Source organism: Odocoileus virginianus, chromosome 1 (genome assembly GCF_023699985.2).
Source record: "Odocoileus virginianus isolate 20LAN1187 ecotype Illinois chromosome 1, Ovbor_1.2, whole genome shotgun sequence".
Lineage (NCBI taxonomy): Eukaryota > Metazoa > Chordata > Mammalia > Artiodactyla > Cervidae > Odocoileus > Odocoileus virginianus.
This window is the reverse complement of record NC_069674.1, coordinates 18,835,671-18,848,371: the sequence shown is the minus strand read 5'-3', so window position 1 is coordinate 18,848,371 and position 12,701 is coordinate 18,835,671. Positions and strand designations below refer to the sequence as shown.

General features: G+C 46.9%; 1 protein-coding gene across 1 annotated transcript in view; it reads right to left on the bottom strand.

The window, feature by feature from the left end:
* Window positions 1-12,701, bottom strand: part of SLC13A4 (solute carrier family 13 member 4) — a 42,885-nt gene that overhangs the window by 4,712 nt on the left and 25,472 nt on the right. Inside the window, exons 6-14 of the mRNA XM_020874035.2 lie at window positions 12,221-12,260; window positions 11,218-11,295; window positions 9,404-9,588; window positions 6,386-6,505; window positions 5,016-5,117; window positions 4,584-4,685; window positions 3,795-3,892; window positions 3,463-3,587; window positions 62-223 (exon numbers count right to left, since the gene is read on the bottom strand). Of these exons, the coding sequence (XP_020729694.2) occupies window positions 62-223; window positions 3,463-3,587; window positions 3,795-3,892; window positions 4,584-4,685; window positions 5,016-5,117; window positions 6,386-6,505; window positions 9,404-9,588; window positions 11,218-11,295; window positions 12,221-12,260 (1,012 nt within the window). The remainder of the gene's footprint in view (window positions 1-61; window positions 224-3,462; window positions 3,588-3,794; window positions 3,893-4,583; window positions 4,686-5,015; window positions 5,118-6,385; window positions 6,506-9,403; window positions 9,589-11,217; window positions 11,296-12,220; window positions 12,261-12,701) is intronic.

Below are 12,701 nucleotides of genomic sequence, written 5' to 3'. Positions count from 1 at the left end.
TTGCTTTTATTATCTATCTACTTATTAGTTACTGGATGTCTGGGAGCCCTGTTCTACTCACCAGACTGCACACGATGGGCAGGAAGATGGTGATGGTGGCTGGGTTGCTCACAAACTCTGTGACAATGGACACCAGGATGCATGCCAGCAGGGTGACAGCCCATGGTGGAAGGCTGCTCAGAGACAGCATCTGCTGCCCGATCCACGAGGAGAGGCCAGAGGTCTGCAGGGAGACAAGGCGATGCAGTGAGGAGAGAGTGGCACTCTTAGCCTCCAGAAGGTCAGGGATGGTGGGGGCTGGAAGGGACCACCAGGAGCCACCTAATTTGCCTCCCTGTTTTTAGACAGGCTGGATCCACAGGCATTCCTGTTTTGTTTTGTTTTGTTTTTATGATTAAGTTACTTCATAGCCCAGCAAATTATTATTTTTTAATATTTATTTATTTAGCTGTGCTGAGTCTTAGTTGCAGCATGCGGGATCTAGTTCCCTGACCAAGGATCAAACCTGAGCCCCCTGCACTGGGAGTGTGGAGTCTTAGCCACTGGACCACAAGGGTCTCAGCAAATTCTTTTTTTTTTTATTGGTTGCACATTTAGTCCTAGAGCCACCTGGTCAGTTGTTGTCACAGGGCACGGAGAGCCTCCACTTGCTGTGATCCTCCTCGGCGCTGTGACGACTCGGCAGGGATTGGAAACCTTTGAGGGTGGTGGGCCGCTCAGCTTCAAACCCACTACTCTTTCTCCAGCCTCTGACAGTGTCATGCTGTCCGTTCAATCAACAATGCCCTTTGCACAGGTTGCCAAGTGTAATCCTTATTCCTGCTTTTGAAATCTATTTCTATTATCACCCATGAAAGGGAACAAATTATCACCATGTTGGGATAGTAACTTTTCTTCTGGTCTTTGGGGCTTGAGTAGGCAGGGCTGGACATTAGAAATTTTACGTGAGTAATGAGGGAGAGAGGAATTACAGGTCTGTCTCCATGTCGTGGTGAAGGTGCCACCTCACTAGCCTAGAAATGGTCATTCAGCCTCAGCCTATGTTAGGTTCAGGTCTCATTACGGCTGACATCAGGATCTACCATCTGCCCGTACTTCTTGTCAATATGAAATAAAGTCTTGAACCTTTTCCATTAGCAACACCTACACACATCAACTCAAATAAACCAATATTTCCTCTGGAGTAATTCATTTGGTTGGAAGATGTTCATCTGCCAGTGATGAGGGCTCTCCCCATCCCCTAAAAATGAAGGGCACAATTGAGTTTATGTTCTTAAAAAACCCCAGGTTGCCGTATGCACTTTCCAGCTCTCCCACCCTCCCTCCTCTCCCTTCTCTAGTTGACATGCTCTGACTTTTCCTGTTCACCCTCCAGACTGCAAATGCAATAAAGAAATGAGGACTGGGGCAAGAAAAAGGGTAAGACATTTTATGATTCCTCAAACTGCGGGCCCTACTCATGTTCTGCTATTAAGGACGGCCTCACTATGTTGTCTGCAGGCCACCCTTTCTCCTCTTCTCCAAGTTCATCAAAAGTTCATTTCATCTCCACAGCACCCGGGCCACTTCATGGCACGCTCATAGACAACTGATAACCAAAGGGCCGCAGAATTCTCTCATGTAGCCATTTTTACCTTGAGACACTTCCTTTTTATTTTCTCCACTGACTGACAGCTATAAATGCAATATGTGAGGACTACCTCAGTTAATGGTGGGTGCAGTGCCTCGAACCTCTGTAATTGCTATTGCTTGTAACACATAAAACTCTGCTCATGAGAAGAGACAGAGGAGGCAGAGAAGTTAGCTGAGTGGAAGCAGTGTGTTTTATAAAGAAATGGAGTATTTTTCATGTTATCCAACAGTACTTGTAAGTAAGTGAAATAACGGCAATTTTTTCTTCAGAAGAACTAGCTTATACTATAACTTGAAATAAACTGATAAATTAGACTGTAAAGTTAGGGGGAAAAACACAATAAAGGAAACTTTAATTTTTTAAACCCTTGGTATGAAAACATTTTTATTGAATTTTCCTCACTAATGTTAAGACTCTGAAATTATTTCCGATTCAGGAGGGATCACACATCCTGTACCTAAATTATATTATTAAAGTAGTAGAGTGAGTAGGTTTTATAGCTATACCAACTGTACACATACAATTTTGGTTAAAAAAAAAAAATCTTGCCAGGCTGGGCTCAGTGGCCAAAACTAACCACTGAAATTCAACTAGGATAAATATGATATTATGAACTTGGAATCAAATATTGAAAGCATATATACAGAACTGATTGAAGGATTTGAAGCTTAATAATGGCGAACAATGAAAAGAATGAAGGGTATCAGTTGACTGTGGTTTCAGTGTAAACATTGACTTGAGTGCCTTGTAAAAGCTTCCATAAAATACAGGACGGGGCTTGAGTTATTATTAATAACTGCTCTAGTCTGCAGTAGACTGACCATCCCCGGACTGTCTTTGATCAAAGGCAAGGTGTAGTGAGTCCTAAGGAGAGAGACCAGTGTGGTCAGGGGTCACTACTCCTATGAAGAATGGTTAAAGGAACTGGGGAGTTTTAGTTGGAAGAAAACAATCTAGGGGAACATAAGTGTCTGTATTGTTTTAATAATTATTACTGAGGAGAGGGTTCCTGAGATGGAAGACATCCAGAAGACTTTAACTGAAAGTCAAGAGTGACTTCTCTGCTGGTTGTGCAGGGCTGGCCTCATCACCCGAGGTGTCCTGGAGCGAAGAAGTCTCTCCTGGGTGGGCTAGGGGACCCAGTGTCCTCCATGGTTCCTTCCAAGTGGAGGACCCTGGGACCTGATTACTGATGCAGATAGCATTGAGGCCCACACAATGGGCAGTCAAAACTGAGCCACGTTTAGAATGGGTTAATGTGTTAAACATACGGAGAAGACAGAGGAAGAAAACAGTGAGAACCTTAACCTGATTATTAACGGTTGTTACTTCAGGAAAGGGTTAGGGAAATCAACTCTTTCCCACCAGCCCCCTTTAAAAGAACTCATCCCAAATCCTCCCATGCAGGAAATCAGGGGGCATCTACACCCGCTTTAGCATACATTCTCCAAAGGGCCTCAGGATAGGCATACAGACTAACTGAGGGATCAGTCTGGGGCATCTCTGGGCCCTTATACCTGTCACCACTGTCAGATCCCCAGACGAGATGGCTACAAAGTCCATTATTTCTCTTGCCTGCAGTGGTGTGGGCCCATACATGAGGTGTGAATGCCTGTGTGCCGGGACTCTGCTCCCAGTGATGCCATTTAGACATTCGGGGCGGGACATGATGTCCATTCCTGGCTTCCTTTCCCAGCGACTTGGGTGGACATTCACCTCTTAGCACCTTTGAATTCCAGAACCATAAGGACTTGTTATGTAAAGCCAGTGGCTTTACATAATTTACATAATGAAAAATACTTGGCCCAATAAGACAACTCAAGGGTTACCTTACTGCCAGAAGCCAGAGCGTAGCCTCCTCCCACCAGAATGACGATCTCCCAGGGCATGGTCTTCTGGAAGTCCTTCCACGTGATGATGGGCTCCATGCCCAGCGAGGGCCCCCGGTCCTCCCCTAGATCACAGGGAAACAGGGAGGCGGAGCCAGGTGAACCCTCCTGGTGTGATTCGTGGAGACAGGGGTCTCGTTGATGAACTAGAGGATACTCTGCTACGCCGGGAGGAGTCAGAAGGGCTATGGTAAGGCTCCTTCCAGAAATTCTGAACTTAGACCATTATTTGACTGGAGCCAGCCCCGACTCTTCCCTTGAACTCCTCTCACCATCTCTCTTTTTCCCGAAGCAAGGCTTCTTCGCTGGAATCAGGAAGAGGAGGAAGCCAAGGAAGACAGAGACCGTGGCATCGGTGCGATAGCCCTTCCTGCCAGAGACAAGCAGAGCTGGGGAGGAGAGTCAGGAGGCCCCGGGGTCACACCGGGCGCAGGACAGCCTGTCTGCACGTGGTGCCTTTCTAGGGCACCTCGTCTAGTGGGGACCTCAGCCTTCCTTCTGGCCAGCTGCTGCCATGCCATCAGCTGGTGGCTTTAATGTCTGGAGGCAGGGCCTGGCGAGGGTAGATGTCTTAGTGTGAATTTATGGACTTGTTGGAAGGAGTGAGCAGGAGTTATTTTAGACAGAGGAGAAGAGAAAAGGGGGCGTTCTCTTTCCTGGGAGGGGCACAGCTGGCACTGAGAGCTTGTGGCCTGTGGCCCTGGCCCTCGGGAATATGGGGGGGGTGGCGGGACACCCCTCGGCCACTGTGACCATAGCCTTTACAGGTGGTGTTTTACTCTACGTTTTCTCCTTTAAACTCTTGAAACAAGCACTTAAGTAACAAGACCAAGGTCATGTGGATGCTAAGTGGCAGCTCCTGACCCCAACCCTGGAGGCAGACTCCAAAGACTGTTTTCTTCTTGAGTCTGCACTGCAACTTCTCTAGAAAGGGGAATTTTTAAGAGGACAGAGTCCTTCCTGGGTTCCTGACTATCCGTAAGAGTTTTGGAAGGGACCCTGGTAGGTACTGCCTGAAGAGTTCGGGTGAGGGGGTCGTTCACAGAGACGGTATCATTTACTTTTCAAAGAAGGAATCCCAACCAGGAACAAAGCCAGGCTCCCGAGTAAACCACAGCACGGTCATCAGGACGAAGAAGAATCCAGTCACCATTTCCGGGTAGCTAGAAGAGAAAACAGGAAGACCTCCTCCAGGAACTGGGACGTTTCGCTTGGCCTCCTCACTTTGCTTCGGGATGCTCTTGCGATCAGGGCTCCAGAACTGGAGACCTGAGACGCAGCTTCTGCTCAACCACTTGGAATACAGCAACGGGGAAGGGTGGCCCCTAGGGCCTGGGCCAGCTTGTTTTTGGCATTAAATAGCACCTCTATTTGTACTTGAGGAAAACTCCCCCAGCTCAGGAGGCCACCAAGAACAAGGCTGCTTCTGTGCACACTTTACCTGCTGTGATTTACTCTTGGGAAGAGAGAGAGGGTGAAGGACTGATTCTTACGTAATGGCTCCAAGCTTTTCATATTCCTCTTGGATCCTCTTCTCTGATAACTCCTCCCTTTTGGTCCTCTTCTTCTTACTCAGAGAGCAGGTCTCTTTAAAACTGAGAAGGGAAGAATAAGCAGAGGAATGAAGGCCACTTCTGAGAGCAAGTGGAGAGCAAGTCGTAAGTAAACACTAAACTACCGGCCTGGCTGTGACGGTTCTTCTCTCCCCTCACTTCGCCTATCATATGACTTCATCTGCCAAGTTAACACAGCCTCTCAGCAGCCTTCTCCCCAGCTTCCTGGGTGAATCTCTGGTATATAAATGTGAAGTCATGTCTCATGGACTTGCGTGAGGGTATTTATGTGGGGCTGTTTCTACACACTCATCTTTCCCCCGCTCCCAGTTGGTTTTTTAATTTAGCTAATTAATTAGGCTGCACCGTGTGGCTTGTGGGATCCTGTTTAATTCCGAACTAGAATTGAACCTGTGCCCCCTGCATTGGAAGCGCAGCATCTTAGCCACTGGTCTGCCAGGGAAGTCCCTACACACTCATCCTTTACCTAAGTGAGAATCACTGTGGTGTGGCATATGTATGTAGATGCTTATATATTTATTTTTTTGCAAGCACACATAGAAGTGTGTGTGTGTGTGTGTGTGTGTGCATCTGTCTAGAGACAGGGTTGTTTGGGGTGAACGTGGGTGTTAGTTTTCAATTAGCAATACTGGGAGCATGGAAGTATACAACTGTCATTGATTTGATGATTGTCTCTTGAGTTATTTTTTTAAAAAGCTCAGCTTAGAGAACATTCCCTGAAAAATGAGAAAGTTGGGTCCCCTGGACTACTAGCAAAACATCAGGTATATCTTTCCTTTATGTGTTTGAAACTGACCAAATTTGGAGTAAGCATCGGTAATGGAAAGCTGGCTAGGTAGATTAATATTAGAAATAGTATTACAAGAGGAATGTCTAATGTTATTTTGAGTGATATGAGCATATCTCATACAACTATTAAGTATATATCAGTCACGTCTATAAAATTAAGCCTAAGGCAACTTCTACTTGGAGTCATTTCCTTAGAAATTAGTTCAAATTACTCTCCATGAAACTACATTAACTACTCTCCAATTCAGACTTTTTATGAATCCAACCCTTCCTCTAACCAGTCGGTTGACCTTAAGAACATTACACTGTAGAGCTCATAGAGAAGTGCAGAGTCCACGTGTGTTTGGAGTATCTAGAAAACACGATGCCTGAGTCCTCATCTGCTTCACAGCCTTCTCCCCTGGGCATCCTTGATGGTTACTTGGCAGCTCCCAGTAGAGTCTCACCCTCAGGGCCCTGGATGGGTGGGAGAGCCTTGCTCTCAGGGCCCTAGGACTCACTTGCAGCCCAGGAACAGCCAGTGCATCCAAAACCAGCTGACCACCAGCATGATGAGGGAGATGGGGAAACTGAAGAGGAACCAGGTACCAAAGTTGACCACTTCTGCAGCTGGATACTGGCTGGAAGGGAAAGAACCAGGCCAGTGGTTAGAAAGGGTGGACTTCCATGTAGTGTTTTTGGGGGTAATAAGCTAAATAGTCCTTAGGAGACATAAAGCAGAGTTAACAGTACAGCTAATGATAAAAGTATGATAATACATTATCGAGGAGTCACTTGACAGCTGCAGCTGTCCTGAGCCCAGCCAAGAATTATGGAATGCGCTAAAATGGCATCCAAGCAACCAAAATTGCTATCATGGAAGTGTATACGCATTGCACTCTGGAGAATCACCCAGATCTGTTTGCTTCTTAATTTATGTAAAGATTCTGATAAATTTACCACCCAAGATATAGGCTAAAAGAACATGAATTGGCCCAGAAACTAAATCAGAAGGGCAGAAACTCAGAGCTTGGGCAGAGTACTATGGTGTGAAGAGCTCAGATCCTGGGGAATTAGGTCTTAAACTTTGATCTATCCCTCTTCCTCCCATCTCCTTCCTCATTTTCTTTCATTTTCCTTCATTCTCTCCCTGCTCAAGATCCTACCCCCTCTTGTTTTCTCAGTGCCATCACTGTCAGTCATCCCCTCTCCCTAGTCTTTAATTATTTCTTATCTGGATCATTCCTATCAGCGCTGGAATGTCTTTCATCTTAAGAGCCCTTTCTTGACCCTGCTTTGTTGTTCAGTTGCCCAGTCGTAACTCTTTGTGACCCCATGGACTGCAACACGCTGGGCTTCCTTGTCCTTCACCATCTCCCAGAGCTTGCTCAAACTCATGTCCAACGAGTCAGTGATGCCATCAAACCATCTCATCCTCTGTCATCCCCTTCTCCTGCCTTCAATCTTTCCCAGCATCAGGGTCTTTTCCAATGAGTTGGCTCTTCACATCAGGTGGCCAGAGTACTGGAGCTTCAGCTTCAGCATCAATCCTTCCAGTGAATATTCAGGATTGATTTCCTTTAGGATTGACTGGTTTGATGTCCTTGCTGTCCAAGGGACTCTCAAGAGTCTTCTCCAACACCACAGTTCAAAAGCATCAATTCTACAGTGCTCAGCTTTCTTTATAGTCTAACTCTCACATCCATACATGACCACTGGAAAAACCATAGCTTTGATGATATGGACCTTTGTCAGCAAAGTAATGTCTCTCTCTAGGTTTGTCATTGCTTTTCTTTCAAGGAGCAAGCGTCTTAATTTCATAGCTGCAGTCACCGTCTGCAGTGATTTTGGAGTCCAAGAAAATAAAGTCTGTGACTATTTCCATTGTTTCCCCATTTATTTGCAATGCTTTATCCTCCCTTTATTATCACCCCATCTCTCCTCTTCCCTTCACAGCCAACTCTGCATTACCTCATTTCCACCTTACTCCTCAAGCTACTGAAATTTGGCTTCTTTTCAGGTCACTTGACCAAATTGTTCTTGCCTAGGTCACCAGTAACCTCCATATCATCAAATCTAATGGATACATTTTTGTCCTTACTTTGCCTGGTCATTCAACAACTTTAAACAATATGGACCATGTTTTTCCCTTGGGTAGAATGACACTAGATTTTCCTCTTCTCTGTCTGATACTGTTTTATTCTCTTTTCTAGTCTACTTTAAATCTTTTTCTAAAAAAATATTTACTAATTTATTATTTGGCTGTGTCGGGTCTTACTTGCAGCACGGGCGATCTCTCATTGCGGTGCCTGTACTCTTGAGCTGTGGTGTGTGGGCTGCATTGCTCTGCGGCATGTGGGATATTAGATGTCCGACCAGAGATAGAACCTATGTCCCCTGCATTGCAAGGCAGAGTCTTAACCACTGGACCAACAGGGAAATCCCTGAATGTTTGGGCTTAATGTTTATGCCCCTTATCTCCTTATTCTGTGCGTTCTTCCTGAGTAATCTCTGTCACTCTTAGGGCTTCAGTTTCTATATGCAAGTCACTAGGACCAGCTACCATCTACTTTGTGGGGCCCAGAGCAAAAGGCAAACGTAGGGCCGCTTGTTCACTGACAGCAGGATACTAAACCCCACATGAGGCCCTTGTCAGCCTGGTGGCCTGGGGATGGCACGCCACCCCAACTCCACATCTGTGTCTTTAGCCTGAAAATGCCTCTTGAGATTCAGGGACGTGTCCACCCGGACATGTCCACTTCTCTATCAGCATTTCCTCATCTTTACCCTCATGTAGGTCAGGGGCAGCTCTGTTTCCCCAGCTGCTGAAGCCCCGACTCGGACAATGAGTCCAGGGCTTCCCCTCTCTCAGGCTTTTCCTAATCTGACCTCAGAAGCTCGCTCAGATCAGGCCATTTCTCCTCCCACTGTTATCCAGGCTGCCATTAGCTCTGTCCTGGGCGCTGGCAGCAGCAGCCTGGATTGTCTTCCTGCCCTTTCCTTCCCAAATTCCATTGTTCATTTTTAAAATCCAGAATGCGTTTTCAAAACTGTAAATGTGATCACCTCATTCCCTGCCTATAATTCTTCAAAGGCTTCTCCCAGCCTTTTCGGATGAATTTCCAGTTCCTTCATGGGCCTTGTGAGGCCCTGGGTGGTCTGTGCATCCACCTCCCTGGCCTCCTTTCTCCTTCTGCCATTGCCTTTATTTTCTCTGCTTTCTTGCCTCTGAACCTCTTACACTGTTTTGTCTGGAAGATCTCCCTTTGTCTGGTTTACTCTAGCTCAGGCTCCAGGTCTCTACTTTCATCATCACCTCTTTGGGGAGGCATTTCTAAATGGATGCCCCCCACCTGCTCCCCACCACCCTTGCAGAATCCCACCCTTCTCATCACATTTAACTGTAATGACTTGATCTTTTCTCTGGCCCTTTGTATAGAAGCTGCTCTGATTCCATTTTCTGCCATATCCTTAGCACCCGGGTCTGTTGCTGACCTGCTATGGTTTGTAAATACTTGTTGACCAAATAGATTACTTACTTGTTGAAGTGCTCCAAGAAGATGAGGCTGGTGGAGGTGCCGATGATGGTGGTCAGACCCCCGATGGTGGCGGCATAGGAGATGCTCAGAGAGAGGCATTTGCAGATCATCTGGTCGTGCTGGGACTTGTACTTTCTTTTGAGCTCCTGGTCCTTGGAGCTGGGGGTCAGGACTGGTGGCTTTGCCTACCAAAGGAAAGTCAGTGAACTTCTCCAACCCAGATGGGGCTTCTGGCCCACAGAGCATGAAAGACCATTGTGCAGCAGATATGTTTTGAGCTTGGGTGTCAGATGGGTCCCAGTCCCAGTTCTACTCTTGACCTGTTTGGGCAGCCCCATCTGAACTATAGTTTCTTCTGTAAAATGGGGAAAATCCAGTTCCTCGGCCAGGTTGTTGTAAAGAGTAAATAGAAAGCACTTGGAACACTTCCTGGCATTTAACAAATGGTAAGCTATTGTTATTTTTATTGTTACAAATATTAACAGTTATGTTTTTTACTTGAATTCCAGTAAAACTGACTGCTCTCTACTTCATGTTTAAATACCAAATGGAAGATGGTAATTCTCTGTGGAGTTACAATACCATCCTGGTTCAGCAATGACTAAAAAAAGAAGCTTTGAAGACAGTCAAAGTGTGTTTCTCTCCTCCCTTCTTTTTCACTTTTTCCTTCTTGCCTATTGATTTTTCCTCCCCTCTTTCTCCTCCCCCTCAATTTGCATAGAAATCTCAGCCTTGCCCTGGTCTCGTCAGGCCCTGAGTGGTCCATGTGATGGCCTTTCAGGGTCAGAGGTTTCTGACTTCCGATCTCAGCTCTGGGCTTAAGAAGCCAGTGCCCCTCTGTCCTGCCAGGCCCATGAGACTAGGAGTAGCCTGGTACAAATGTCACCAGGCCAGGCCATGGGGAGACCGGGGGGCAGAGACCACCCTGCCACAATTCTCAAAGCCCATAACCTCTGCCCCATCTTCCTACAAGGGCCCGGAAAAGGCTGGAGCCTTCCACATTCTCCTGAAAGAGTCCTTGATTATAAGAGCTGGAGAAGACCTCAGAGAGTCTCTGGTCCAGTGGTTTTCCATGATCCTTTCTCCTAATGAAAACTGATGTGGACCTCCAATAGAGGAAACAAATATGGCATTTAATGGGCATACATTGATGTTTTAATTGAAAGTGTATTTGAATCAAGGTTCTCCTCTTACTAGCTCCAAAGCCTTGGGTACATCTCTCTGCATCTCAGTTCAAAGTTGCTCCCTCATTGAGCCAAGACTAGAGAGCAAATGCCTGGCACGGTGCTTGGTATTTAATAAACAATCATATTTATTTATGATGATATAGATGCTACATAATTGAGATGATTTTAATGAACACAGAAACTTGAAATCTAGGGTTATAAGTAAGAGTTGCAGTGTGACGCCAGCTTCCACATCTGTTTTACTTCTGCATTTTGTTTCAGTGATAAAAGTTCCAGGAAAATCAGGGAACAGAAAAGCAGTTGCCTTAAAAATCTCAGGATATGTGAACACAATATTTGCAGTGCCCCCGAAGCACCTTTGAGGAGTAGTGTGAACACCTCTGATCTAGACTGAGCCTCAGTTTTAAAGCTGATGACACTGGGGCTCGGGCAGTGGGATAACTTGCTGAAGTCAGCAGCGAGTGGGATGCCTTGTCTCCACGGCACACACAGACCTCACACACAGGTGGCTGAAGTGGCCTGGTAACAGCCTGCCTGCCTGATGCCCTCACAGCTGCAGGAACAGTGCCCTCTGGGAGCTCGGGTGCTTCACGAAGGAAACAGGGTCAGGAGGTACCGTTCCATTACCTGGGATGGGTGCTGCTCCCTGCCTGGGAGGTTTGCTGTTTTGGCAGAACTGGTGACTGTGGGCACACCATTCAGGTTCTGTCGGGACAAAGACCATCACACCATCAGGAGGAGGATGTGGGGTCTGGAGAAGCCACTGGATCACCCCGGGGGGGGGGGGTGTCACGCCTCTGTCTCCCCTCCCTTGGGACTTGGGGAGCAGAGCCAGGGTGAACAGAAGGTAGAGAGCCACCCCCACTGTGCCTGCCTCCTTTTCACAGGTTCCTGTCCAGCTGGACCAAGCACCCCATTTGAAGAAGTTTTTGAAATTTGGAAAAACATGGCTCTGTCCTTAGAGGAGAGCTTGACTTTCTAGAACTCCATTAGCTCATGAAGAGCCCTTCATTTTAACACACAGAAAATGAGAAAGAAAATGGACATAACCAAGTCCACAGTTTAGATCAATCAAGGCCCATCCATTGGGACTGAGGTGAGAAGTGATGTAAAACCAACCCTAGGGGAAGGGGCAAGGCTGAGCAGTGTGTGGGCAACTTGACTTTCACCTATAAACCATCCCCTTTTGTAAATGAACCCCTCCTGAAAGGAGTCCTAAGGGTGAATCCATGGATGGCTGAATATTGGGTTTCTGTGAGGAAAAGTTAGCTTGTCCCTTTGTGAAGCTAAGACCAGAAACCAGGCCTGGGGTTCAGAACTGCCCGAAGCCTCACTTGTCCAGGCTCAGGTGAGGACCTCTCTACCCTCAAATCTGAGAAGGCCACTGGCTCTCGACAAGCTGCCAGGCATCTCTGTCTCTGAGTTACCTTTTTTTTATATAATTGGGTTTTTTTTTTTTTGGCTGCACCGTGCAGCTTGCAGGATCTCTGTTCCCCAAGCAGGGATCAAACCTGCACCCCTTGCAGTGAAAAGGCGGCATCTTAACCACTGGATTGCCAGGGAAGGCCCCATGAGTTATTTTGAGGGTCTTTTAAGTGTCTCAAAGCACAGGAGAAACCCAAGGCCATACCTTGTTCTGCATCAGGGAACTGAAGTCTGTATTCGACGTGCTGGAAGAGAACAAAGGAGGTGGGAAAAACAGCAGTGGCCCAGACTGGCTGAGATGGGGATCCTCCCCACATTGATGTTTGGTATAAAGGACCCTTCTAGACTCGGGTGTTCTTGGCTACAAAGAAGACGAATCTCACCTTCGAGAGATGTGGTAAGGATTTGTGGGGACAAGGGTCAGGGGGTTGCCTTTGAAGGGAGGCCGAGACTCCTAATAATAGGTAACATGGAGCTGAGCCCTCAAGAATGGATTGCAATCCTCATGACCTTGTTAATCTCAGCAGATCTGTGGGGCAGGTACTGTTACCTACATTTACAGGGTAGGAATCTAGGCAGAGGGACGTTACTAGCTTCCCCGGGGGGCCTGGGTGCTAAGTGGTAGTACCAGAGAGGAATCTGTCTGCCTGCCTTGGAGAGCCTGGGCCCCTGGACCACGGTCTCAC